Source organism: Alexandromys fortis, unplaced genomic scaffold (assembly GCF_014885135.2).
Source record: "Alexandromys fortis isolate MF-2015 unplaced genomic scaffold, M_Fortis_MF-2015_v1.1 scaffold_148, whole genome shotgun sequence".
NCBI lineage: Eukaryota > Metazoa > Chordata > Mammalia > Rodentia > Cricetidae > Alexandromys > Alexandromys fortis.
Window position 1 is genome coordinate 2,142,953 of NW_026068019.1, and position 27,821 is coordinate 2,170,773.

Below are 27,821 nucleotides of genomic sequence, written 5' to 3' on the forward strand. Positions count from 1 at the left end.
TCCCAAGAAAAAATACTCCCCAACAGTGGAATCTTCCCCAGATAAACAGTACTGGTGTCCTCAGGGAACTGACCTCAGTAACCAAAGGAACTGGGTCTCAAAACAAGGAGAGTAGGTCAAGGCTGTCTTAGGCGCCATTCCTGTCCCTGAGAGGGCGCTGCTCCTAAGACAAATCCCCAGGGCTGGGAAGGAAATACCAGTGCTTTCCCACAGGACTCTAGAAGCATCAGTTTGCAGATAGAGTCCGCGCGGTCGCAGAGCGCGCCTGCCCACAGACATGGCGGCGCCCTGCTCAGCTTCGCGTCGCCCGGACCGTGGGGCCGGCTGGGCTTTGCCAGTTCTCGGGGACTTCCTGCACGACTGGCATTTAAACACGCGCCGGGGGCGGCGGGATGCGGCTGCGGCTGCGGAGCTGTGTGCGCGGCCGCCTACTCGGAGCTGCCTGGGCACCACAGCAGCGGAGCCCGAGCATCCTCTAGCCACGCATCTTGAGGAGACCCAGGACCTCCCCGCCACCTCCCCACCCCCACCCCGCACCGGCTTCCCAGCAGGTTCGCTTTTAATTTCCAAGGCTGCAGCTCTCCTAGCTCAGCTCACAGCATCCTGCTTACCCTGCTGCGAATGAAGCAGGGACTGGGCTGGGTCCAGCAAGTGGGGCAGCACGGGCCATGGTGCATCTGAGCCCGGTGCTCCGGTGAGGTGGCGGCGGTGACTCGACCCAGGCGGGTGCCTCTCCCTGGAGCCTTTCCCCAGCTGCCACGATGTTCAGCTGGCTGGGTAACGATGATCGTCGCAAGAAGGACCCCGAGGTCTTCCAAACTGTGAGTGACGGGCTCAAGAAACTCTACAAGAGTAAGCTGCTGCCCCTGGAAGAATATTACCGCTTCCATGAGTTCCACTCGCCTGCCCTGGAGGATGCTGATTTCGACAACAAGCCCATGGTCCTCTTGGTGGGCCAGTACTCTACTGGGAAGACCACCTTCATCAGGTGAGCCGCGGCTGGGTGCTGAGCCTTCAGGGTGACATGGAAAGTCTTGATTAAGGGCTCCGAAGAAATCCCTGTGGGAGGCCTCAAAAGTTGATCCTGCTGCCAAGTCCCCCCTGAATCCTACATGATGCCGCTCCGCTTTCTTAGCCCTTGGTCAATTTGAAGCGTTCAAATTAGGAATCATCTCTGTTGTCTGATTTGTGCATTGTGAAGCTGAGGCAAAGAAGGAACCAGGCATCTCGTACAGTCGGGGGGTGTCGTAACCCTCCCTTTGGCTAGGACCTCTCGTCTTGTGTAGAGCAGCCTTACCTTTACAGCTGAGTTGTTCTCAGGGCCACAGGCCTGGGAGTGGTGGTGGACTGTGGACCTTGGAGCCTCTTTTTTTTTTTTTTTTTTTTTTTTACCATTTTTCCTTCTCTATGTCAGAGCTTTTGCGTCTTTCTCTTAGAGACTCAGGATGTGAAGCAAGCCCAGAAACAGAATACTTTTAATATCTGTTTCCTTCTTTGATCTTAATAGTTCAGTAATAATATTAAAGACTCACCAAAGTAGAGAAGATACTGACGTGCCTCATCCAGCCCCTTGACTTTGCAGGCAAGATAGCAGAGGTGATGCGGAAGGGAAGTGATGGTTCAGAGCCACACAGTATGGTGCACACCTGGGATGTGGCCCTAGGTGCATGTGAGGAAATGTTAGCTAAAAGCCTGTAACTTCAACAGTGAGTCTTCCATTCCTTTAAATGATAGAGTTTGGGGGCTAGAGGTATCCTTAAGTCCTGCAGGCATTCAAAGGGAGAGGTCTGCATATTTTCCACCAGAGTCAGGAACATCCCTATCTGAGGAGCAGGCCTCTCTCCGTCTTCAGTGTGCACAGTCTGCAAGGCCCGGCTGTCTTTGCAAAGGCTGAGGAGTGCTTATAGGTTCTTACAGTGTGGAGAGAGGGCTTGGTGCCCTCCCAGGGTCAAGGGTACTCCCCTGCAGAAGCAGCTGTTCTCTTATTTCTGGGTTGGTGTTTGTGATGTATAAAACCATGTGCTTTGTTTGGTGATGAGATCAGGAGAGTCGACAGTCCGGTGACTCATTTTCTTCAGGGCTAAACTTCTGGGAGCACTGTGCGCAGCCTGCTAACCTGTCATGTCCGAACAGGGCACGAAGTCAAGTTTGTCTTTGGGCTGTCCACTAGACCAGCAGCTTTACAAGGTCAAATGATTTCTAAAGTGAGGGCCCCGGGGTGGGAGTAATGGTTTGCTGACTCTATTTTAAATAGGAGAGTTTAATCAATTGCTTTCACTTTATTCTTAAAAATCTAAATCGCTTTCCTTAAAAAAAAAACTAATGAAAGATGTAGATCTATCTTTGGAAAAATACATGAATACCCTAAATTTGCCTATAGTGTTGAGTGGATTTAACTGGAAACACAGCGGGAGAATCTTGGATTCAAGATCAGCCATTCATTTTTATTAAGCACCGATTGGTACCAAACGTGTTTCAGAGATACCTGGGTTGGGTACACAAGATCTTTTGTGATCAGTGCCTTCCAGTCTGCTAGGCTTTGTCTCATGGGAAATGTGGGCCACCTGCAAACTGTTCTTAGCCTTGCACAGCCTGCCCTGACCCTCTGATCATCCTTGGTCATGACCCCAGGGACATTAAGCTGCTAGAACATCTTCCCACAGCAAGGGTACTTGCAAGGTAGGCTCTGTGCCTGAGCCTCTCTCCAGGACCTCAGCTCTGGGAATTTCCCAGCAGCCATCTTGCAAAATGGGAGGGAAGAAGCGAGGCATGTGTTTTAAGAGCAGGGTCCCGAGCAGAGAAAGGTTTAAAGTGCCTTTGTGTGAGATACCCTCCTGATTTTGCCTGAGTCATCGCTGGCTGTTAGTAGGTCTGAGAAAGTGGCAGGGTGACATACCCCACATTAGCCCTTATCTGAGGGGGACAGAAGGCTAAGGGGACAGATCCCTCCCCTCTCTTATCCTCCAAGCCCAAGGGGTTCCCCCTTCCCGCTCACACCAGTAACTGAATTTAGCTCATGCTTCCAAAGCTATTTCCCCTCTAAAGAGAGTCATCTGGTAGGGCAGGAGGGGGGGAGAGTGTTCTCTAGCAGAGCAAGAGGGGGCATAACATAAGGGTTTTCCCAAACCAAACTGCATACTTTGCTTCCCCCCCCCCCCGATAAAATCCACCAATTTCATTTATTACTACAAAGTAAAGAAGAGAAAAAAATGAAAATGAAACAAAACTGTCCCTAACCTAAGTCCCAGGAGAAAACATTAAAAATAATATATTTACCTTCCCTGTACTAGAGCTGTTTTATACTCTGTTGAAGACATGCCATGAATGTCATTTTGTATGCTAGAGATTTTTCTTTTTAGTTATCGGTATAGTGTGAATACGCCCCACATAACCGTCGTTTTGTGGGCTGTATAATATTTCACTTCGTGGAGATGCAGTTTGTTTCTTAATTAGCTGTACTGCTTTTGAGCGTTCCTGGTTGTTCCTAATTTGTTCGCTATTGCAAGATTCCCCTGAATCGCATCTTCCGCACAGACCGGCTCTTTTTTTCCCCCCAGAGTTTCCCAGAAGCAGAATTACTAGGCCAAAGGTTGTGCAGCATTTTTCATAAATATTTAATTTAAAATAAAAACATTATGTATTAAGAGTCACATTCTGCAGCTGTCTTACAAGGTGGCAGTAGGCACAACTGGCACTTTCCTCTGTGCGCCCTTGTCTGTCCCTTGCCTTCCCATCTCTGTCTCAGGCCTGCACCTCAGAGGAACCTTTCCCCTCCAGAAACAAGGGTTTGCGCCTTGGTTCCCCTCGTCCTTGGCGTTTCGTCTCCATCCACACCATGAAGTCCTATTTCTTGTCCTGGGAAGAACACACAGAAAGGACATTCTTCTAATAACTAATTAACGTGCTATGATCTCTGCCTGAAATAACTTCCCTGGCCTGAGGCCCGGCAACCCAGAGTAATAAAATAAACAATAAATTGGTCTGTGGGCTGCTCCCTCCAACACAGTCTGTCTCTTTGGAGCACAGTAGCTCTGTGTTCCTGGCAGCCTCCTTCCGCCTCTGCTGTTTCTCTTGCTGGCCTGCAACTCTAAGCCCCTCCTTCCTTGGACCTGTTAGACCCGCTGACCACCCCTTCCTGTTTCTTTCCCTGCCTCCTCTGTCTGCTGGCGGTAGGGGTGGATGCGGGCCATTCCAGGTACCAGCGGCTACTGTGGCCTCCTTGAACCTTGCCTGGGCTGACATGGGGAGGTCTGAGATTCAGAACCCCGACTGGAATGTCTGGGTTGATCTTAAGCCTCTTCTTTAGTGGGCCTTGAACTTCGGGGGTGCTGGGTGTTCCAAAGTGAGGCCATCTTAGCTGGCCCTTTGAAGTGCTCACGCTTCTTTAAGAACTCTGCAGCCTCCACCGAAGGTGACTGGTGCAGCATTTTCTTGGGGTTGCATCATCTCTTATCAGTCCCAGGACAGATAGGGATGGGGTCCCAATCCTTACCCTGGCCTTTAGTATATGATCACCCCCCAGGAAAGATGGTTTTCTTGGAAGCCAAAGGTAGAGAGGCCACCATCCAGGGCCAGCCACTCATCTGTGGACCCAGTTCTGCCTGCAGCAGTACCTACACCACTTCAGGCTCCTGCCAGCCTGAGCCAAAGGATTCTCTTATCGTCAAGGGTCCTGGTCTGTTGGGTTCAAAGTGGGGCTGGGTGAATATCCAGTTACTTCTATCTAAGGCTCATTGGTTTCTGAAGGGTGCAAAGCACTTCAGGCTAGAGGAGATGTATCTGCCTGCCTCAGGTCCAGTTGAGGAATCACCTTGAAGCCAGGCATCTGGAGGGCACTAGAGACACCATTGGAGAAAGGTTTGTATCCTGTCCGCATTGGCTGTGGCACAAAGGTCTTACCCAGGCTAGGTCAGCAGAACCTGGGTGCCACTACTTCCTAGCCGAGAGACTGATAAGAAGGATAAGGTCACAGCAGCATTCCTCTCTGACCTTCAGTTTCGTTATCTGTGCAGTGTGAATGTTAACAACCACCTCATGGGAACTGGGATAGTTCCTAGCCAGTTCAACACCATTTAGTTCCAGGCACCATGATGGGGGTGGTGTCATTCCCTCCCTTCTTTCTAGCTCAAGAGATAGGGGACAGTCTCCTTCCAGCACTGCCACAGCCTGCTGAAGGTAAGGGCATGCTGCCTCTCCGTACTATATACCAAAGGCCAGAAGGCCAGAGTCATTAGTGTCCTGCGTGGGCAGACTTGTCACAAGGTGGAGCCAGGAAGGGAATGCTAAGAGCAGATGATCTCAGCTCCAAGCTATCCTTCTGCAGCAAGCACTTCCCATAGCGGAGGGTCCTGTGCACACAGCACCATGGCCAGTTTGCCTGGGGCGTGGAGCTAACTTTTCTTAACCTTGCCATAGAGTCTTCCACCCACTTTGTGTGTACACGTTACTGTTTCCCTAAAACTCAATCAGGCTAATGGAACAAGAATTATCCTGACCTTGTTTTAAAGTAGAAGGAGCCATGGCTGAGTGACCTAAAGATACAGATGCGTGACACAAAAGCTCGTGATACTGCACAGCTGTGCAGAGGAGGAACCCTGAGGTCTGCTGTTGCCCGAATGAGGGGAGAGTGTGTGTGGTTTGGGTGAGGCGGTGATGAATCTGTTAAGGCTTGAGTACACATCTGAGCTGCGTCTAGAGATGAGGTGGGGGATCTGCCGAGTACCTGCAGGTGACATGGAAGGGATCATTTTCTCTAATTACTGTTTGTGTCCTTGTGGGCAACGTCTGCTGTAGCCTTGCTTTCCCAGAACTTGAGTATTACCTGAAACGGTTTTACATTTTAGCTGTCGTGGTTAGGAACTAGGTGTTTCCCTACTTTATACATCAGGTAGGTAGCGGCTATTCTTTGAAAATTGTACCTATTTGTTTACTTAGCATGTGGGTACATGTGTGCATGGGTAAGTGCCTGCCTATATGTGTGTGTACTGTATGTGGAGGTCAGAGGATAACTTCAGCGTGGGTACTCTCTTTCCACTATCCCAGAGATCAATCTCACTCAGCCTGTCAGGCTTGGCAGCAGGCGCCCTTTACCCACTGAGCTGTCTTGCTGGCCCTCATATTCTTTTGAGCAACTTGTCCAGGGTCATGTGGGTAGTAGATTTGTATGAGTTCCCTAAGCCACTCAAGAGAACAACAGATTCTCCAAATGACTTGGGGCACCCAACCCAGAGCCTCCAACAGCAGTATTTGCAGCCCCTGCCCCACAACCTTTCAGTTCTTTCCCCCAGGGTGTAGTCTCAGTAGTAGCTCAAAGCCTGGGCCTCTGTCTGGGGAAATGGGTGCCTGAAAGGCAGGCCTGGTTGAGATTCTTGGCTCTATGCCGAACCCTGGATTCTTAGGTCATCAGTAAAGGAGACCACATACTGTGATTGCCAACAAAGCAGGGCCTAAAAAAATGAGGAAAATGTTATGAAGTAATGTTCTAGTTAAGAAGCATATGGAGAAAAATCGCCCTCGTGGGGAAAAATCAGATTTGTGTTGAGTTTCCCCACACATATTTTATGGTTTAGCTTTTATTTATCTTGCACTGGATGGCAAATGAGAGGAGGCACCAAAATCCTGTCAGTGTGTGGGACCTCAAACTAGACATGCTAGTTTTCGGGTGACTCCGCTTCAAAACTGAACTGATGGCATGGCATGGCTCAGGTAAGGCTGATGACATGGGGTGGCCATACAGAACAGCCTCAGAGTGTTCTGCCCCTCCTTATGTCATGTGTCCCCGTCTCTGCTTGTCCCAGCCAGGCTTGGGTTCAGTCTTCTTTTATTAGCCAGCTGTGGGAATGTTTTCACCCAGCCACAGAGGCGATCTGTCCCACTCCCTGTAAGGAAGCAGTGCGTGAGATTCTTCAATAGATTCTCCTTTCTGGACACAGTGGTGGCTTTGTGTGAGGGGTACCCGGTGCCACAAGACAAACCCAAATGTCTCTGAGAATTTATCACACCCAGTTCTCTGACTGTAGCCTCCAGGCCTTCTGGTGGCCTCCTTAGACTCTGTGTTTCCCCAGACCCATATGTGGTGAGCAAGTTTTGGGTCACGTGAGCATAAGAGGCCAGCAGGCCCAGACACCTCAGGCCGTGGCTCCGTAACTCTGCAGGAAGCTGACCTGTTGGGCTGGGCATGTTGCCCTTTGTACTTCTGCTGAGTACAGCATGTTTCCCAGGGCTGGAATCTGAGCTGCCTTTTAAAGAACATAGCTCATTGCTGCTGCTGCTTTCTTCGTTCTGGACATTTTTGAGGCTGCCTCAGAATGGATCTTTCCACCCTTTCAGTTTAGTTGTGGTGTGGGAGGTCCTTCTGTCTATGTGTTGCTTTTATTGGTTAATGAATTAAAAAAAATTGCCTTGGCCTGTTATTAGGGCAGAACTTAGGTAGGTAGGGAAAACTAGACTGAATGCTGGGAGAAGGAAGGCAGAGTCAAGGAGATGCCATGGAGCCACCACCAGAGATAGATGCTGAAACTCTAGCTGGTAAGCCACAGCCATGTGGCGATACACAGATTAATGGAGATGGATTAAATTAATATGTAGGAGTTAGCCAATAAAAAGGTAGTACTAATGGGCCAAGCAGTGATTTAATTAATACAGTTTCTGTGTGGTTATTTCGGGAACCAATAAGCGACCTTGCTGCAACACAGTTGTCCCCAGAATTCCCATCTACACCCACTACACTGACCTCCTCCACGGAACTGCACAGGACTTAGCTGCCAACATCAACTGTCCCAAGTCAGCACATGGATTCCTACAGAGCATCTGGCCTTACTGTTCCTAATTGTCCTTGTGAAAACCACAGGACCAGGACCTGCTCCTGTCACCCAGTAGCATCAACTTTTGTGTGCCATTTTCAGTCACTGAGACTGAGTGGGCACCCAGAACCTGAGTTCCTGGAGACTCATGTGTTCCTGGGTTTGCAGGTCCCAAAGCCTCCCCTTTCCCTCAGGCCCTGACGTTAGTCAGCTTTCTTGCCAAATCGTAGACTTTTGTATCTTATCTCACTTTCTGTTTCTAGTTCCACATGGGGCAGGACATCATTTTTGGCCTGTCCCAAGAGGTGGCTCCATTTCATGGAAGAGGCTTAAGCCATAGAAGGAGATGGTAGGTATAGTGATTAAAGGCATGGGTTCTTACATCCAGATACCAGGTTCAAATCCTAGGCTATCTGTAACGCATGTTTTGTCTCATCCCCTTTAAAATGAGATGAGACACTCAGTATTTGGTACCAATTAAATGTGTAATGATTGTGACCATCAAACCTTCCGAACAGCCTTCAAGGTAGATTTACTTCCCAGGTACATTTGACAAGGAGGACATAACACTCCCAACCTAGTACATATGGATCTGGAGTGAGATGAACAATGTCTAGCCTATTGCAGGTAAGCAGTAAGGCTAAACTATGATACTCTGTGTGGTAGTGGGAGATGCTGAGGCCAGTGTTTAAACTGGGTGCCTTCTAAAAGGCATAGCCCTCGTAGTTAGAAAGCCCATGGTCCTGTCTCATCCAGGAAGTTCCCAAGGGAAAAAGGTCACCAGGAAAGCAGAAAGTACAGCCCTGTGTGTGACTTCCATGTTTATTCTCATCACAGTTCCAATGCAAGAACTCAAAGTGACTGTCTAATTGGAAGAAATCCTTCCTTTATATTCCCAGTTGTTGGGCCTGACTAGTCGAGGTATGAGGGGCTTCCTGAGGTGAGCAAGACTTACAAAGCTTCCTAATACTGCTGTTGTCTAATTCGCCTCTTGGACAACAGCACTCCAGGCTCTGAGAAATCAACAACTTCCTCTGGGACTGGGGCTACAGCAGCTGCTCCCACAGGGTCCTTGGGGACCGAGTCCGTAGCAACCCAGCCTAAACTGCCTGGGAACCGTGGAGTAGAGTGCTGCTCTGAACGCTTCCTGAAGGCACGGAGAGCCCACTGGGGACCCAGAGGAAGCCAGCAGGAAACCTGGAGAGGCAAAGGATGGCAGGGGGCTCAGGCTTGGGCCAGGGAAGCTGGGGCTCTGTCTTTCCCAGGCCTTGGTCAGTTTTCTGGGGAGTGATTTCTCAGAGGCATCCAAGATGGTAGAAGGGTGACACTTGTGTCTCACTGGTAGGAGGCTGGGGCCCAGCCCTATTACTCTGAGAAAAGCTACATCACTCTTCAGCTTCCTCAGTGCCTACCTCAAGTGGCACCACAGGGACAAAAGAGACAGCATGTCAGTTTCAGAATAAAATGTGACTTAGAATTGCTATTACATGTCAATGGCTATTACCAGGAAAATGATAGCGTTGATACAGAGCATCCCATAATGCCCTGGGCCATATGTTTGAATAATCTGGGAATCTTCTAAAGCCATGGTTCTCTACCTTTCTAATGCTTTGATATAGTTCCTCGTGTTGTGGTGACCCCTCTGTCCCAACCATAAAGTTAATTTCGTTGCTCCTTGTTCCTGAGGCCTCACTTTATAGGTCTGTGTTTCTCAGGCAGTGTCCCTTGGCTTTCTCAAAAGATGCTCCGGGACGATCATCTGTCTAGCCAATCCTACCCCAGGACACATTCATGCACTTGTATTCAGTCCAGCCTCCCACTGTCTGTGTCGAGACTTATGCTGGGATCCTAAAGGGCTCTGTTGTCTGGTGGTGGTGGTGACTACTCCCTGGGTAAGCATGTCCCTTTGCTCTTAGCCTCTATAACTGGCAGCAGAGCGGGGGAAGCAGATAGCCTTGGGCTCTCACTGCCAAGGCCTAGAGAAGAACAGAGAGGTACCTGTCATGCCGTGCATAGCCAGAATTTCAGAAGCAACCATCCTCCTGCCCCCTCGAAAGTGCTCTTCATAAGGGATGAGAGTAAATGGCTGCAGATGATATCACCCAGAGTGCTTCCCTGGCTCAGTGGCCCAGGAAACAGAAGGCCCTCCGGAGATCACATTGACCAGTCTCCTAGTGAAACAAACCGTGAGGCTCAGAACAGGGAAGGGGCCTGCTTGGGGTCATGTGTGAGCAGAATCAGGTGCAGGAAGTAGAAAGGGAAGGTGTTAAAAACCACCCCGTAAAAATAGGCAGCCACCCCTCCTCCGCTTCCCTTCTTTCACTGAGGTGTGTCAATTCCCGAACAGCCGTTTCTCTCCCTTCTAGACAATAGAAACTGCTGTTAGATAGCAAGAAGGATTTCATTAAGAAGCATTTGTAATAATTCACATCACGGGATTACACATAGTGATTAACAAGGGTAAAGTAAATTTGGGCTGTCTCCCAGATGTATTACGCATACAACGAAACCCCTGCATAGCTATTATCTGCATAATCTTGCAGAGTATGTAAATTCCCACCTAGAGGCTGCACAACATCCTCTGTGGTTACTAAGTCTGTACCAGATGGGGGCAGGGTATGTGTGTGTGCACGCGCGGGTGTCAGGTGCAGTAGAAAAACATCAGTAGTTAAAAGGTAAATTTTGATTCCACTTCAGGTAGAAACGATAAAACCTAAACCCTTTCAAAGAATGCAAAGCTAGACTTTCCAACCAAGAATCCCTCCACAAACTGAAATCTTGGTATGGAAACTTCCCGAAGCCTAAGGACACAAGGGAGGAAAGGGGTCTTGTGGAAGTCCAGCACAGGGTGCCTTGAATGTGGTCATATGCTGGAAGCTGCGCCAATTGGGTCGTGACAAGAAGGGAAGGTAGAAACTCTTAAAAACTCTAGTTGGCGAGTCCGGTTTTATCCCAGAAATCTTTAATAAATAAATAAATTAAAAAAAATTCACCATAAAAAAAAAACTCCAGTTGGCCAATGAGATGGCTCAGAGGGGAAGGACTCCTGCCACCAAGCCTAATGGCTTGAGTTTCATCCCGGGACTCATGGTGGAAGGCAAGAGCCAGTTCATTAAAGCATTCTCTGATTCTCACACCGGCACAGTGACACATGTCAACACACACACACACAAATACATAAATGAGACTACAACACACACAATAAATAATAAAAATAAGAAAAAACCTTCGGTCATCTATGTGAAAGTATGCTTAATCACAAAAACTGTAGCATGTTTATAAATGGAATATTTCTACAGAACACACAAAAAAAGTCTAGGATGGGTTGCAATTCATTTTTCGTAGTTTACCCTTCAGGCTGCTTTCCCATTAATATAGAGCACATATAAATGCTCTATATTAAATAACTAGTCATGTATATAGCTAATGATCTCCAAGAAGCCAGGAGAGCCTTGGGATTGTCTGATTCTTTGCCCGTGTGTGTGAATTTCAGCAGTAACCTTGATTTGTGAACTCTGCAGTACCCTAGCTAGGGATCGACTTCAGCCCATGGTTGCTTCAGAGTCCAAGCCTTGGCTTTCCTTCATCCCTTCCTGAGTCAGGAAGGGGGAAAGGACCAAGAAAACTGAGTGTGTGGAGTTCAGCTAAATCCCACCTCCTCTGCACAGTGCTTGCTCTGGCTCTGTCCCTGCCCCACTGATCTGTGTCTATGCAGCTGTGTAGTAGACAAACGGGCCATCTGTGAGCACCAAGCCTACATGACTGCACCCTTTCCTGCAGGTACCTGCTGGAACAGGATTTCCCAGGCATGAGGATTGGGCCCGAGCCGACCACTGATTCCTTCATAGCGGTGATGCAAGGAGACGTAGAGGGGATCATCCCCGGCAATGCCCTGGTAGTGGATCCGAAGAAACCCTTCCGAAAGCTCAATGCCTTTGGCAATGCCTTCTTGAACAGGTGAGTCCGGGTGCTGGGGGGTGGGTCGGGTGCTTTGCTTCTTTTTGAAGCACAGGGGTGAAAGGAGAGAGGGGTGTGTTTCTGGGAGATGGTCTTTTTATGCTAGCCGCTTGACTGTCTCCTGAGTCTAACTGAGTCGTCATCATGGGCTGTGGAACTTGACAGCTGTGAGTGCTAGGCTGAGGCCACCTAATTACTGAGTAGGGAGAGATCTGACAGTGTCATGAATCACATGGCCCTACCCTGCCCTGTCCCAGTAAAAGCGTCAAAGGAAAGTTACATGTTTTCCAGGACTTGCTTACACTATGCCTGGGATTATTTGTCCAAGCAGAAGGGAGCATTAGACGGTTCTTTCTTGTTCCTGAATGTTCTTACCTGGAAAGAAAGCTAGAGAGGCCTTGAGTTTGACCAATAGTTCTCTTAAGCTCCCTGTGTGACCTTGGGCAGGTCACCTCCCTCCGCTTACGATGAGTTCAGGCCTGAAAAGTCACCATGAGGCTTTGAGTGGAGAAAGCCCTACGCCAGTGGTTCTCAACCTTCCTAATGCTGTGACCCTTTAATACAGTTCCTCATGCTGTGGTGACCCCAACCATAAAATTATCTGTGTTGCTACTTCATAACTGTAATTTTGCTATTGTTATAAATCATAATGTAAATATCTGTTTTCCAGTGGCCTTAGGTAACCCCTGTGAATGGCCATTCAATCCCTCAAGGGGTTGCGACATGCAGGTTGAGAACCACTGCTCTAGAGAGTGCATGGCAAGCTAATCTCAGCCTTCATGTTATAACTCTTCCCAACTGGAGTGGACAGGATCCTGGCTGTGCTTGTCAATGGTTGATTCATTTTACATGTACTCTGCACTTCATTTCAAGGCTACTCTTTCTTATTGGAGATATTTCAAGTAAAAGAGAAGATCCTAGACTTTGGCTTTGAATGAGCCTGGAATCAGATCCCACCTTGAACTGTGGATCTTGGACAAGTTACCAAGCTCTTGTGTGCCTCACTTTGCTCATGTGTAATATAGGACAACGATAATATCGTTGGCCGGGTTGAAGCAGAGGCAAGTGAGAGTCTGAACACTGGGTAGAGTGTCTAACCGAATGGTAGGTTATGGTTAGGACGGCTAGTGTCAGTATACAGTAACTAACAGAATGGTAGGTTATGGAGGACAGCTAATGACTGTGTGGATTTCCTGCTTTTTGTTTTTAAATTCGATTCCTGGACTGGGAAGATGGCTCAGAGGTTAAGAACAGAGGACTCAAGTTCCATCACAGCACTGACCTCCAGCAGCTCACTGTAGGGGATCCAGCACCACCCAGCACAGGCACACATAGAAACATATACTTAAAAGAATTTTAAATTAATCTTTAAACTTATTTCCTAATTTTTCAGTGAGAGAAATGGGTCATTTATAGCATTTCCATCTCTGGAAATTGAGGCTTGTTGCCCAGAAACATTCTCAATATCTCTTATCCTGTAATCTTTCCTGTAGTGACCTGTAAGCTACAGTACTTTGAGACAAGAAGAGACAGGTGACCTAGTGTGGGAGGGACAGTGTGGAATGCCAACAGGCAGGACATGTTTCCCCGGGGGACAAGAAATCACTTGTGGGGAGTTGGTCTAGTAGGGATGATCCTCAGGAGGTGGGCATGGTTTCTTAGAAAGGAAAGTTGAATCTGCATAAATGGATCGGGGTGGTTGGGTACTGAGGTGCACTGAGGTGGGGTCCTTGGGATCAGGAGTTTCCGCTACCTGGAGCTGAGGGGCAGAGGCCTGATCCGGGTACAGGGGGAGAGGGCACATGGAATACTAATACACAGAATAGTATGTGTTGAAAGGGATGTAGAAGGATGAGGCAGCTGTGGGTGAACCGGGGCGTCTGGGGGTGGGAGACATGATGCATTCAATTTCCGGTACCTCAGTTTGTAGCCAGTGACCGTGAGTCAGCGAGGGATCTTCATTCTTCAGGGGCAAAGATGAGCTAGCTTCCAGGTGAGAGGAGAGAAGAACTTGGGGTACCTAAGAGTCGGTCATCAAAAAAGATGGGAGGGCCAAGGTTAGCGGTTAAGCTCCTTCAGGATAACTGTGCTTATAGTGATAATAGTATCTCTGTGTAATGGCATGTGGTCAGTTATGATAACAGATCTATGTAATTACCATAGTAGCCGGCACATTCCTGAGGGAGGAGTGCCTTTATGTCATGAACCAAACCCAGGAGGGCCCACTGACTATATGATTAATTCAACTTTTGAAACCAAGGACGCATATGCGTGAAAAGTCTGGTTAACAACACATAACCTCTTTCGGTACTGCTGTCTTCATCCATAAAATGACAAAATGCAAGTCACAGACTCTCTGGACGCCCCGCTCTCCTCCTGCAAACATATAAAGATAACCTGAGAGAGGAAAAGCATCCAGAGAGTGGGTAGCTATGACTGTGGATTTCACAGTTGGAATTAAGGGGGAGAAGGGTGAGGGAAGACACAGCCTCATTGAATGTCTTGCTGAACCACTTTCTCTTTTAAACCGTAGGGAAAAATATAATTCAAAATAGTCTGAAAATGATTCATTAAAAGCCTAGATGTGAAGGCTCTGTGGGGTTGGGGAGTACACAGAAGGTGACTCCATCTCCCCTTAAAGCTTTGCTTCCCTTTGGGGGATGAAAATGTTAACTGGAAAGAGCAGACACAGGTGAGGTTCCTTCAGGGTTCCTGGCCACAGGGACCTATACTGTGCGGCTCTGGCGAAACAGACTGAGGAAAGAAAGCAGAGCAACTGTCCTAAGGACTGTCCCATCCCCCAGGCATGGCACGAGGGGGTGGAGTGCTTGCTTTAGTGCCGGAAACTCTAGTCCTTGGAGGCAGCAGCTTGGTGGGCTCAGCAAGAGAAGTAAGACTCAGTCTAGTCCTTGGGCTCCTTCCGGAAGATAAGCTGCCTGTTTCACAGCAGGGGAGAGTAGTCCCAAAGGTGATGTGGAAAAGCCGGCATTTGACCTGGGCATGAAGCGATGGGGGAAATGACACCGGAAGGGTGAGCAAAGGGATTCCAGGAAGGAGAACCTGAAGCGAGAGAGAAAAATACAAGCAGGGAGAGACAAAAAGAAAGGGGCTTAGTGTAGGACCCTCTAACTAGAGGATGGGTGACAGTGTGCACACACCACTAAGACAGAGGCTGATAGGGCCAACTGGGGCCTGCCAGTAGTGACCAGTCGTCAGTCCAGTACTAGCTATAGATTTTCACACCTCGTCAGCACCCATTGCTGCTCCTCCTGGGTACCGTTAGACAGTCATCCTAGAGGAATGTCTGGCTGAGCTAGCCTTGCAGTTGCCCAAATAGCACACTCCTGGGTGGTATGACTCATCTTTCAAGGACAGCCCCAATTCTACCTCCCCCAAGAAACCCTCCTCCCAAACCATTTCTCTGCCAGGTTCTAACAAACCCTTCTTTGGCTTTGAGATGCTGGCACCTCTGCACCCTGGCTTGTCATTGCCGGGTACAGTGAGCATCTTTGCCTCCACCAGAGGCAGGGATCAAAGTTGGTTTGCCGTAGGACTCTTGACAGCAAGGGCTCAGAGCATGAGCCCAGACTGCCTCAGGGTCACCTGGGGAGTTTTTCAAAGAGCAGATCTCCAGGCATACCGCAGTCACTTTCAGCATGGCTTCCTGTGGGTTTGTGATCTTCTGCTCTGCATCCATCTGCTTACTATCGCATGCTACATAAGGCTCGCAGAACACGTGTAGGATGCACAGCGATGGGGGGGATGCAGAGTGATCAAATCGGAAGGGGGCTGCCATACCCTGAATATGTGCAGATCTCCAGGCTCCTCTTGCTCCGTGACTGGAAGCATTGTCTGGAGGAGGTAGAGTTCTGATTGGCCATCAGGAGTTGGCCAAGCTAGCTGAAGCCTTTCAAGGAAGGAAGTGGCTGGCCAGGGATCATTAAAGAGTTGAAGCCACAGGCATTTAAAACAAGGCTTTGAACACATACGGGAGGTAGGATTTCACTATGGAGCAGCCAACATTTTATCAAGCACCCTGGGTACCAAGCACTCCAAAACAGGATATGGTAGGTGGCAAGAGAACCATAACTCACTCCTGGGATTAGCCGGCATACCTAGCATGCCCCAGCAGGTGACCTGGTACCCTGCAGCCCACGGGAGGGTCAGGTGATTGAAGCCTTGAAGCTGAGCCAGTGAGGTGCCTCAGTAGCTCACCGTAGCCCTCCTCTCACCATCCGTGCAGGTTTGTGTGTGCCCAGCTGCCCAACGCCGTGCTGGAGAGCATCAGTGTCATTGACACACCAGGGATCCTCTCCGGGGAGAAACAGAGGATCAGTCGAGGTAAGCGCGTTCCTGGCGGGTGTTGAGCTGGTCACCTACTCCTGGCCTCTCCTGTCGTATCTGCTATGTGCCTCTGAGTAGCCCATTACCCTTTCAGTGTAGGTTTAGGATTTTTGAAGGCTGGCCTTGAACTCCTGATCCTCTTGAGTTACAGGTCTGTACCCCAGTACCCCATTGGCCTCGCCTTTCTGTGCTATACTTTTAGCAGGAAAATCAGATGAGATGTACTCTCGCCAAACCTGGTACTCACAGCCTGGACTGGGACCAAATTAGCACTCAGAATTCTGCCTCCGGGAAGGGTCAGCCTTGTACTGGCAAGTCTCTCTGGGAAGTGGCCAGGGCTCTCTCCTGAGTTGACCTCAGGTGGTACAGGCCTCCCTGTGGCATGTGCCTCAGCACCATTCACTCCATGACTTCTTACTGACGTAGGTCTGTCTATCCATCTTGCCACTGCAGCAGGATCCAAGAACCCCTTCCTCAAGGGCATGGCCTGTGCAACTCAGTACCCGTTCATTCCCAAGCCTCAGAGAAGATAGTCACGGACCAACAGGCATATGGCCCATGGCTGTGGATCCTTGAGGCTTAGCAGGGCCAGGGGAGGTCCTGAGCTTCTCTCTCCTGCTAGGAGTAACTCTCCTCTAGGAAACGTGAGGATAGAAAGGCTCAGCTCCCTGGGGCCACACAGTAGCTGTGTGTGAGCCCAAGCAATGGGAGAGACTGCCAGAGAACCCTTTGGGAAATAGCCTTCTCTAGGTGAGCCCCGGACAGGCCTTCCTAGAGCCCCACTTCTAAAGCCGTGTTGGGAGTGAGGCATCATGAAATATCTGAGCAGGACCCCCCTCTATCCCAGGAGGTAAAACCTGGAAAGGAAAGAGGAAGGAAGCAGCTGAATCAGGAGGGCATCTGGAAAACCATGTTCCCAGTGCCTATAATTGGTGACCTGTGATGGGGTCCAGGAAGCCTGGTCCCTTGGCCCCTAACTCTGGACTCTGGTGGAATGAGGAGCAGTCAGTCTGCAGCCCCAGAGCCCTGGGTCTGAGTCTAGGTCTTAAAGGATGTAAGGCTCACAGGGCAGTCCACATCTTGCAGGATAACAGCGGCAGCCTGGTACCACAGGCTGCAGGCATTTGCAACTCATGCACCTGCTAGGGCAACACAACCTAGCCTGCAAGCAGGCCTGGAGAAGACAGCCTTGAGGGGCCCAAGGGCACTAGACTTGGACTTGTAGTTCAGGGCTGTGGCCTGACAAAGCCCCTGACATCTCAGGGAAATGCATCGTAGAGCCTTAGGACAAAGTCTACAGACCTCTTCCCTCCTTAGCGGCTCTCCGAGGCTGCACGTTACATGACCACGGTCAGCTGTGTGATTCATCACCCTTGAATTTGGGTCTGTGAAGATGTACAACGCAGCCTTGTCTTCAGGGACTCGTGTCTTCTACCTTCCTGCCCTGCTTCGTTCTTTTCCGTTCTCCACATCCTCCCCTGCCTTTGTCTTCAGACCTGCGCTACACACACTGGGCACTGGCCATCTTGATTATGTTTCCACCCCCTCCTTCCAAGAACTGACAACGCATCAGACTCCTCCCTCCTCTGAACAAAACAATGACTCTGCTAGGATGCTCTCTGCCATTCTGAGTCCAGACCGGTGCAGCTGCTGGCCAAAGCAGCCAGAGACAGAGAATAGCTGGGATTGGGGCTGCCACCAGCCCAGAGCAGTGTTGATTTCAGCACCCTGAAAAAAAACAGAGTCTGGGAGGATATCAGATACCCCAGTGATCCAGGTGGTGGTAGTGATGGGACCCGATTCAGGAACATTGTCTGGGTACACAGGCTCTCCCATCCTTCCTTGTGGTTAGCCATAAAGCCAGAGTTCCAGTATAAGCCCCTCCAGACTTCCCCACCCCCACTCACACATTCTTCACAACTATGCCCATACCCTGCCTCCCCCACACCTCCTGACACCCACACACAAGTGTCTACACCGATCTACAGTTGATTACCCAGACTTCCTTCACTTATAGGGTTGGCCATAGTAGATTGGGTACTTCCTACCACCCTCCTCAAGCCCAGGTGGGCCAGGTCCCCTCAGATGGTCCTGCTGATTAAGCCCACAGTTCCCTCACCGTGCCTCTGCCTGGCTCGGCAGAAGAGTTAGAATCAAGTCAGCACAGAGACACCTTAGTCTAGACAGCTCAACCCCTGGCAGTTGCTCTTCGGGGCTCCCAGAGCCTCTGCCATCATTGGGATGAGCCTTCTGCCCTAGGCTAATGTCAAACAGTGTGGTCTTTGCTTCAGCGTGGCCTTCTGTCTAGGCTGGGGATTGGGGTGTATGTCTATAGAGAAGACAAGTCTGTGAAGTTTCAGGCTTGCACTCAATTCTGAAAGAAGAGTCTCTGGAGGAGGCAGGAAAGGCAGACAGAAAGCTGTTCCTGGAAGGGGCAGGATGTGGCTGGCCCTGGTTCATTACCGGGAAGGATCACGGATGTAGCAGTGTGCAGAGGGCGCTGGAAGGCATCATGCCTTCTCACATGGAAGGCACATTTCCTGACCGTGTTCAGACTGAATCCGCCAGTTCCACACTGGGAAAACCACCCCGGGGCTTCATGCTCTCAACCCAAGACTGGACATAGATGGAGACCCTGGCCCAAGTGCTCAGTAGGCTCAGAGCAGGTGACACAATTGGGATGTGAGTCCTGGTCTCCCGGGTCCCAGTCCTCAGCGTTCAGTACATTCCCAAAATCTACTGGGAAAGACCAGGCAGGAATGGGGGCTAACTTGTCTTCTCCAGGTTTCCTCTTGAGACGTCAGTGGTCTGTGCTAATACAGCTTGTAGCCTAAACCCCTAGCCTACCCCTTAGCACTGAGGAGTTCCCGGGCTCCTCAGAGGATGGGCTGCTAAACTCATGCATGATCAGAGCAGCTGGGCCCTGAGGCCTGTGATGGGTCTGCTTGGACCATTCTTTGTGGTTGTTTCCAGGGTATTGCTTCATATTGTCAGCTAAAGGCTCCCACTTGATGCTGCATGTCTCTGTATCTCCCTCTTTTTTAAGCATCCCTAGAACTTAACAGATTTGGGGAGGGGTATGCTATATGTCCATTTTAAGTAAGCCTTGAGCCTCTGGGTTGCAGGCTCACCCGGAACTAAGAGCTAAGAGAGTGTGGATCTGGGTTCTAAGCCTTCATTTGCTAGCATCTGGTCTGGCTGTACTTCGGAATGCCCTTAACTCACCTCTCTATGTCTGTACTCCCTCTTGTGCAAGATGCGTACACCCGTTTCACTCCGCAAGATGGGAGGCTGTAGAGATCCTCCACTGAGTTTCGTTTTGCAGCTGAAAATGCAAAGAACAACGCAGTGTATATCAGACAGTGAGGGAAGTGCTAGGTTATTAAGGAGTGGCCCTGCTTATTGAATTTGTCTCATTGATTTCCTCCTGCCTGGCATTAATTAGAAATGCTTTCTTCCCCGTCCCCGGAGCCCGGGGGTGGGAGCTGCAGATCCCTGCAGGCTTCCCAGACTCTAGCCTGGAGCCTACCCGTTGGATCTCTGGGTGCCGGCAGGCATTCTAAGAGGAATTCAGGAAGGACCACTATTCTGTCTCTCCACCCTATGATTCAGAGACCATGGGCTATTGAAAGTGTTCAGGAGTCATTACTGAGGGTCTCGGAGCCATTCCTGTTTTAAAGGGGTGTATCAGGCAGTCGCCGTGGGCACACTGTGCATCCTGGCATTAGGGCGGTCTCCATCTAGACTGAGTTCTCTCCTCCTCCTAATGTCAGGCCTGCTTTTCATGGCTACACCGTGGGCCCTCCATTAAGCCAGTTTTTACTATCCATATTTTTTTTTACATCCAAGTAAAAGAGGTTCAGACTTGCAGAAGGCCATTCAGAAAATGGGAAAGAAAGCCCTCTGTCCCCCTCCTGACTGTGCCCAGTCTTTGCCTTTCCTGTACCTCTATTTCTGGGGTTACCTATAAGTCCAGGCTATGGAAGCGGCTCACATTCATCCTAGAGGTTGCACAGGCCCCCGAGTAGTCAGGAGCGAGGAGGGTGAGCATTGAAGGGAGCTTGCAGAGGCATGGCTTCAGTCTCACAGTCTTCCCAACCGCACACTACAGAGGAGGTATCTCCCTGCTTGTCTGTCTTGCAGCTACCAGAGCCTGCAGAATTTGCAGGAGTGGGAGGATTAATAGGAGGCCTCTGTGTTCATCCTATCATAGGAAAGGTTCCTGGAAGCCATCTGCTTGTCAGCAGATTGGAGGAGGCTTCCTGTAGGCATGCCCAGGGCACGGAGGCAGTGGCCTCCAGCCTTTCCCTCTCCCTAGATATAAAGGCCTTCTTGTGTCTCCATCTTACTGTGTTCCCCATCCTCACACCTCTGGATAAAGACACAGAGAATTGTAAACCAAGAAAGGAAGTGCAGAGATCATCCATCCTGGAAACAGAGACCAAGGATAAGCTGGGGGACAAGTTAGTAACTGAGTAGAAACTACAGGGAAGCCACCAGGCCAGTGATCCTACAGAAACACAGACCCGCAGAGAAAGCTCCATCCTGTGGCAACACACAGAGGAGTTCTCTATAAAGGGACCCAGCATTTGGCCAAGGTCATAAGTAAGAATGTCACTGCTCTTCTTAGATTTGATCCTCACAACCCTGTGGTCAAGGCATTGGTGGGTCCTGGTTTAGAGAGTGGAAGACTAAGGCCCAGAGATGAGCTGTTCTTTGTTTCCCAGATGTAAAAGCAGAACAGGATTCTGTGTATACTGTGTGCAGCAGATGCAGATGGAGGACCTACCATGTGCACCCTGGGTGCAGTGGGGATGGAGGAGGATAAGGCTACTTTGTTCAGGTTGGGGCCACAGGGAGAGGTCCCTAATTACATGAGGGAAATGGGTACCCGTTGTTGTTAGGGAGATGTAGCTCAGTTTGTGAAGTGCTTGTTATGTAAACATGAGGACCTGAGTTTGAGCCCTGCAACCCACAAAATAAAAACTGGGCATAGAAGCCATGGTGTCCCCTTATATTGGTAATCTCAGCACTGGGTAAGCTGAGACAGGGGGATTCCTGGGGCTTTCTGGGAAACCAGCATAGCCCATTTGGTGAGTTCCAGGCCAATGAGAATATTGTATTAATTTGATACAATAATATGTATTGAAAAACATGGAGGATGGTTCCAGAAGAATGACCTTCCTAAGGTTGGCCTCTGGCATCCACATTCATGAACACAGATGTGTATATATCTACATACACACACACACACACACACACACACACACACACACACACGGTGGGGGGAGGGAGAGAGCGAGAGAGAGGAGAGAAAGAAGAGAGAGAAGATAAATGCCTACCCAAACCTCCTGGATCAGAGTTGAGGTGTTGTCTCAGAGACCTCATGATTCATTCACTTCCTAAAATCAATTGGCAACCAGTCCCCCCAATATGAGTCTTTTGTATTCCACTGCATAGCCAAACCATGACCTTCTCCATGATCCACAGCTGCTTGGCACCAAGCAGAACAGGCGCTCTAGAGTTCCCAGAACCAGCGGATTTAAAGTAGCTCAGGGCTGGATAACAAGGTGTGGCTGCCAGCGGCCCAGTCACATCCTCAGGAAAGGACTCCTTACAGAACAGGAGTTGGGAATTTGGGACTGCAGCAGAGGAGCGAGGAAGGAAGTGAGCCTGGGAACTATAGGAGAACAAGTCACTTGGGTCTGTAAGGAGGTCGTCCCAACCAAGGATGGGCATGGTTCAAATGTGCATTGGTCACTTGTATTGTGTGTTTGTAAAGAATTTCCGAGTCTTTATTCAAATTCAAAACAGAAACCAGCCCAAGCTGATGAGGATGCACTGCTGGAATCTCAGCACTTTGGAGGCTGAGGCAGGGGTGGGTATGGTGTGGGGGATGAGGGCGGTGTTCAAGTGTGAGACTAAACTGGCGTTTCTAAGAAGTTCAAGGCCCATATGAGCTACTGCAAGACAGTAAGACCCTACCTCAAAATCTCAGCATAAAAGCAATGTCTAGACTTTTTTTTTTCCAGCAGGAACTCTAGCCCCTGACTTTAATAAGACGATAACTGGGTAGTGGCTGTCCTTTGTGGGAGTAGCAATGCTTATAATAGAATCCAGCATTTACTGAGCATCATCTCCATCATCCTACTGGCCAAATATTCACTAATGACCATTCTATACATGGAAAATGCTAAGGAGGCCTGGAGCTATAGCTCAGTATAAGAGCATTTGTGTATCATTTTGAGACCCTGGGTTTGATTCCCACTACTGCACACACACACACACACACACACACACACACACACACACACACACACACACGGGTGGGGGAGGGGAGAGAGAGAAAGAGAGAGAGACTTACTTCGATGTAGAGAAAGAGAGAGGGTCAAAGAACCAAATGGGAGGAGCCAGGCTCTTTCCAAGACTGTGTTGTCTTATATCAGACCCTTCACTATAGGTCCATGCCCCAAAGCTCCTCCCACTCACTATGCCTCTGCCACAGGGTATGATTTTGCTGCTGTTCTTGAATGGTTCGCCGAGCGGGTGGACCGCATCATCTTGCTCTTCGACGCCCACAAGCTGGACATCTCCGACGAGTTCTCAGAAGTCATCAAGGCTCTCAAGAACCACGAGGACAAGATGCGAGTGGTGCTGAACAAGGCGGACCAGATTGAGACCCAGCAGCTGATGCGGGTATATGGGGCCCTCATGTGGTCCCTGGGCAAGATCGTGAACACACCAGAGGTGATCCGGGTCTACATCGGCTCCTTCTGGTCCCACCCTCTCCTCATTCCTGACAACCGGAAGCTCTTTGAAGCTGAAGAGCAGGACTTGTTCAGAGACATCCAGAGTCTCCCCCGTAATGCTGCTCTTCGAAAGCTCAATGACCTCATCAAGAGAGCCCGGCTGGCCAAGGTAAGGCTGGCCTTAATAGATGATGTATAGACTATAGACAGGTTCATAGGTAGGGACCAGTTGTAAGAACTGCAGTCCCTTGAATAGGAGAGTGTGGGTAGTTAGATGGCCAGGTTGGTTCCATGCACACCTCAGTGACCCTCAGGATAGCTATGCTTTTATAGTTTCTCTGTGCCTTTTTCTGTATCTGTAAACAGAACAGGCTGATGTCGATGTAGAGAAACAGTGTGAAAATCCTCACCACTGCCCTAGATGCCTTTGTGCTCAGCGGGTACCACTGTGGTCAGCTCTGCAGCATCCGCAATGGAAGCATTCTCACCCCCACCACTGTGACCTTCCCGACACTGTGAGGGATGAGGAGAGAAATGGTCTCAGAAGCAGAGGCAGGAGAAGGGCCAGTCTGGGCTCGTCATAAGGTTGTCCTCTGTCCCTCTTTGTCAGGTCCATGCCTACATTATCAGCTCCTTGAAGAAGGAGATGCCCTCGGTGTTTGGGAAGGACACCAAAAAGAAGGAACTGGTGAACAACCTGGCTGAGATTTATGGCCGGATTGAACGAGAGCACCAGATCTCCCCCGGGGACTTCCCCAACCTGAAGAGGATGCAGGTAATGAGGGTCAGAGACCCTATGGAGGGAGACAGGGTCACACTAGCTGGCTTCCAGAGAATGAAGGGGGCTGACAGAGCTCCTGGGAGAAACCCAAAGTCGGATGCAAGGAGGTAACGTTAGATATGTCCTTCCTGATGGACCACTACTCACAGCAAGTGCCATAGCCAAGCCAGGGGAGAAACAGCCCAGCAGCCCCAAAGGTATGGGTGTGTTTGGTGACACTGAAGACCTTATCTAGTGAAGGGCCCATCTCCACCATCTCTAGGATAATAATAAAGGCCCTTAAGTGCTTTGGTTATTCCCTTCTTGGGAATAGTTTGTGGCAGCATCTTTGGGGGATGTTGGAAGCCCTTGAACCTAGGGCCACCACTTGATGTGTGTGTGTGTGTGTGTGTGTGTGTGTATGTGGTCTTCTCAGAAGGAACATCTTCATCTGCCTTTTGTACAAGAATCAGCTAAGGTCTTAGCATTTTTCCAACAAAGTGTTCACATTACCCTTACGTAGAAAAGCTGGGAACTGTCCCCAGGAGCCAAGCAAGAAGCCACCATACCACAAAGACTAGATGCATACTGAACCTTTGTGTCATCTCGAAACAGGGGGTGCAAAGGGGTTTGTACACAAGTTCTGGGAACCCAGTGAAATTTCTTGTCTGCAAGATCCTTAGCATAGAGCCCTGTTCTGCTCTCCATAGCCCTTCTTCGTCACCCAGCCCTAGAGAGGAGGTGAGAAGTGTCCTGCCAGCCTTGCCCTTGAACTGTAGCTGTGGATATCCTTTAAGTTTTCTGCAGTGGACTCCAAGTGCCAATTCTTGTTTCCTGGCCTCTTCCCGTACCCACATAATGAAATTGTTTTGGCCAGATCAGGACAGCAGTGGGCAGCTGTGTCCTCCTAGAACAATAGTTCTCAACTTGTGGGTTGCAACCTTTTTGTAATGGACCAACCCTTCCCCTGGGGTCACCTAAGACCACCCAAAAACACATATATTTATATTACTATTCATAACAGTAGCAAAATTATAGTTATGAAGTAGCAATAAAAATGATGTTATGTGGGGGGGGGGTCACCACATATTGAGGAGCAGTGTTAAAGGGTTACAGCATCAAGAAGGTTAAGAACAAGAAGCAAGTAAAAATTGGATGTTCTATGTTGAGGGCCTTTCAAGACTGTAAAGGTGTTGGCAGAACTTTCTTGTCAAGGAGCTGCTCAATCACAAATACCCAGCAGCTGCTCCCCAAATTACCACAGAGAGGCTTAATGTTACTTATAAATGCTCAACCAATAGCTCAGGCTTATTATTAGCTAACTCTTACATTTTAAGTTAACCCATATTCCTTATTTACACTCTGCCACATGATGGTACCTTTTCTCAGTACCGTGTGCCCATCTTGCTGTCTCCATGCAAAGGTCTTGAAAGGAGAGCATCTTTCTTTTATGATGTGGGCTGGTAGCCCTGGCAAGGGGACCAGCTTTTGTAAAGTCAACATGCCTACCAGTGCCTACTAGGTCAGAATGCTGGGAAGGGGTCCAAACTTTTGAGATATCTCACCAGGCAATTCCACTGAGTATCCTAATTGAGAACACTAAAGCTGGGAGTGACCTTTGGCTTTTGTTGTGGTTATAGTTGCCTTAATTTTCAAACCCATCACCTTGACCCTCTCACTAAATATGAATAGTGTATGACTTCTCCACCTCCCAGGGCACTGAGGAGAGTGAACTAGTAAACAGGTAATGAAAGCACATTGCTGTGTGTTTTTCAAACATAAGCTCTCCTGGAGACCCACAGGACTCCTTCTCAGAGGGCCACCACCTTCAAGAGTCACCATTGACAGCCAAAACTTACTTTGGAAGGAATATAAGAGTTACCTTTTGTAATAATATTTAAAGAGATGTAAATAAACAAACCAACACTTGTTCCTCAGCTCTTGCTTCTCATCTCCTCACATAGTCCTTTGGCCTCACTGCCTTCACCAGAAAGAACTGGGCAAGCATTCTAGAATTAGTAGGAAGCACCTTCCCTGATGTGGAAAATCTTCCCTTGTATTCTACTCCCTCCTTTTTCCTTATCTTCCCAGGACCAGCTGCAGGCCCAGGACTTCAGCAAATTCCAGCCACTGAAGAGCAAGCTGCTGGAGGTGGTAGATGACATGCTGGCACATGACATTGCCCAGCTCATGGTGCTGGTGCGCCAGGAAGAGACCCAGCGACCTGTCCAGATGGTGAAAGGCGGAGCATTCGAGGGAACCCTGCAAGGCCCCTTCGGGCATGGCTATGGAGAGGGGGCCGGGGAAGGTATTGATGATGCTGAGTGGGTGGTGGCCCGAGACAAGCCTATGTACGACGAGATCTTCTATACCCTATCCCCAGTGGATGGCAAGATCACGGGTGCCAATGCCAAAAAAGAGATGGTACGCTCCAAGCTGCCCAACAGTGTGCTGGGCAAGATCTGGAAACTAGCCGACATCGACAAGGATGGCATGTTGGATGATGAGGAGTTTGCCCTGGCCAACCACCTCATCAAAGTCAAGCTGGAGGGGCATGAATTGCCCAATGAGCTGCCTGCCCACCTCCTCCCTCCGTCTAAGAGGAAAGTATCTGAGTGACAGACCCAGGTAACCAGACAGGCAGTGTTAGAAGAGAGAAGGGGCATGATGACCATAGACACACATACACACACACACACACACATGTGACTTGATATATAGATGAGAAGGGTTCATTCTTGTTTGGACACTTCCAAGTTCCCAGGGTTGGAAGAAGGGCAACTGTACCTCCTCTATCCCAGGATAAAAGCCTGTGTCTCCAAACTTCCCCTCTCTCTCCCATTCCCCAGAGACATGAGGCAGTTGACCGGTCCACAGATGGCCCAAGCCACCCTACTCCCAGTGCCTCCACACCTAGGCTCTGAGCAGATGGGAAAGGCTTTCCATGGAATAGACAATTCGCTTTCTTTTCTGTGCTTTTATTTTTCCTCTTTGGCTTCCTAATTAGAAATTTACTCAGGGGCTAGGAGCTGTGAGAGAAAGGAGACGCTGGGGGAGGATAATCAAATGGAGAAACCTTAGGGCACTACATCCCAGACCTGAAGAGACACAGTGGCCCATGTTCTTTGTATCTTTATAAACAGAAAACTCTGTCTTCTTCAACAAACTTGAACTTAATTGAACTCTGTCTGCCATTTTGTCTTCAAGAATCCCAGATAGGGAGAGGAAGGGAAAACCTTGGTAGAAAAGCACAAGGAGGCTGCCCTGTGGTCTTCATAGACAGGGTGTTTGTAGTTCATGGGTTTATTAGGCCCAGGCTATCTAGATACTCAGTTTCTTTACATATACCAAGCCCCCCCTGGGTGGCAGGAGCAGTGTTAGGCACTTTATACAGTTGGTCCCCGAGGTCTTCACTAATGCCCTAGGCAAGTATGCATCACCCCTGTTCTGCATTTGTCAGCTGAGGAGCCAGAGACTCAGTAGTTCAGGTGACTTTCCCAAACTCCCGAGGTCCCAAAGAGAGAGGATTCTGATCCTCCATTTGTCCCTGTTCTGTGATGGATAACGGTCCCAATGTTGCTATCTGGTGACAGAGCATGGCACCATCTGAACACACAACCCCTCACACAGCCTCCCAGAGTATCCAGGCAAAGGAAAAGCGCTCGCCAGCATTTGGTGGGCCATCAATCTGGCCATCTGTCATCTCCTAGAAGCAAACTGTGCCTTCTGGCCCTGTGCCTCGTGTTCCCAACATCACAGAAGTCCAACCAAGCCATCAGGAGAGTGGGCTGACCTGCTAGATGCTGTTTGTGCCTATTCCTGCTGAGCCTCCCATCCATTCACCTTGAGCATCCCAGCTCAAATTCAGCCACTGGATGTCACCAAGCAGGACTTTGTGCTAGTTCTCAGAAGACCATCTTGAGAGGACTGGGACCTTGTTCTCTGTAGAGTTTCAGTGTTGACAAAAATCCCCACTGTAATCAGTGCCCTCCATCCTCCTCTTGGCCTTTTCCTTGGCTTGCTCCCTGGCCACTGACCCAGTGACTGTCTGCTACACTCCTACTGTGATGGAAAACAAAGCAACTGTAACTTATTTTGTATCTATGTTCAGACTATATAGAGACTGTTCTGTGTATCTACAACGTGCTTATAACTGCAGTGTGTTTGTCATTAGGATTCATGTGAATACAACACATTTATCCTTTGGTA

General features: G+C 49.3%; 1 protein-coding gene across 1 annotated transcript; it reads left to right on the plus strand.

Annotated features, from left to right (window-relative positions):
* The first annotated feature begins 392 nt into the window (after nt 1-392).
* Ehd3 (EH domain containing 3) lies at nt 393-27,821 on the plus strand. The gene is made up of 6 exons (XM_050162999.1): nt 393-988; nt 11,583-11,759; nt 16,003-16,100; nt 22,609-23,021; nt 23,463-23,627; nt 25,704-27,821. The coding sequence occupies exons 1-6, from the start codon at nt 762-764 to the stop codon at nt 26,229-26,231; spliced, it is 1,608 nt and encodes a 535-aa protein (XP_050018956.1). The 5' UTR covers nt 393-761; the 3' UTR covers nt 26,232-27,821.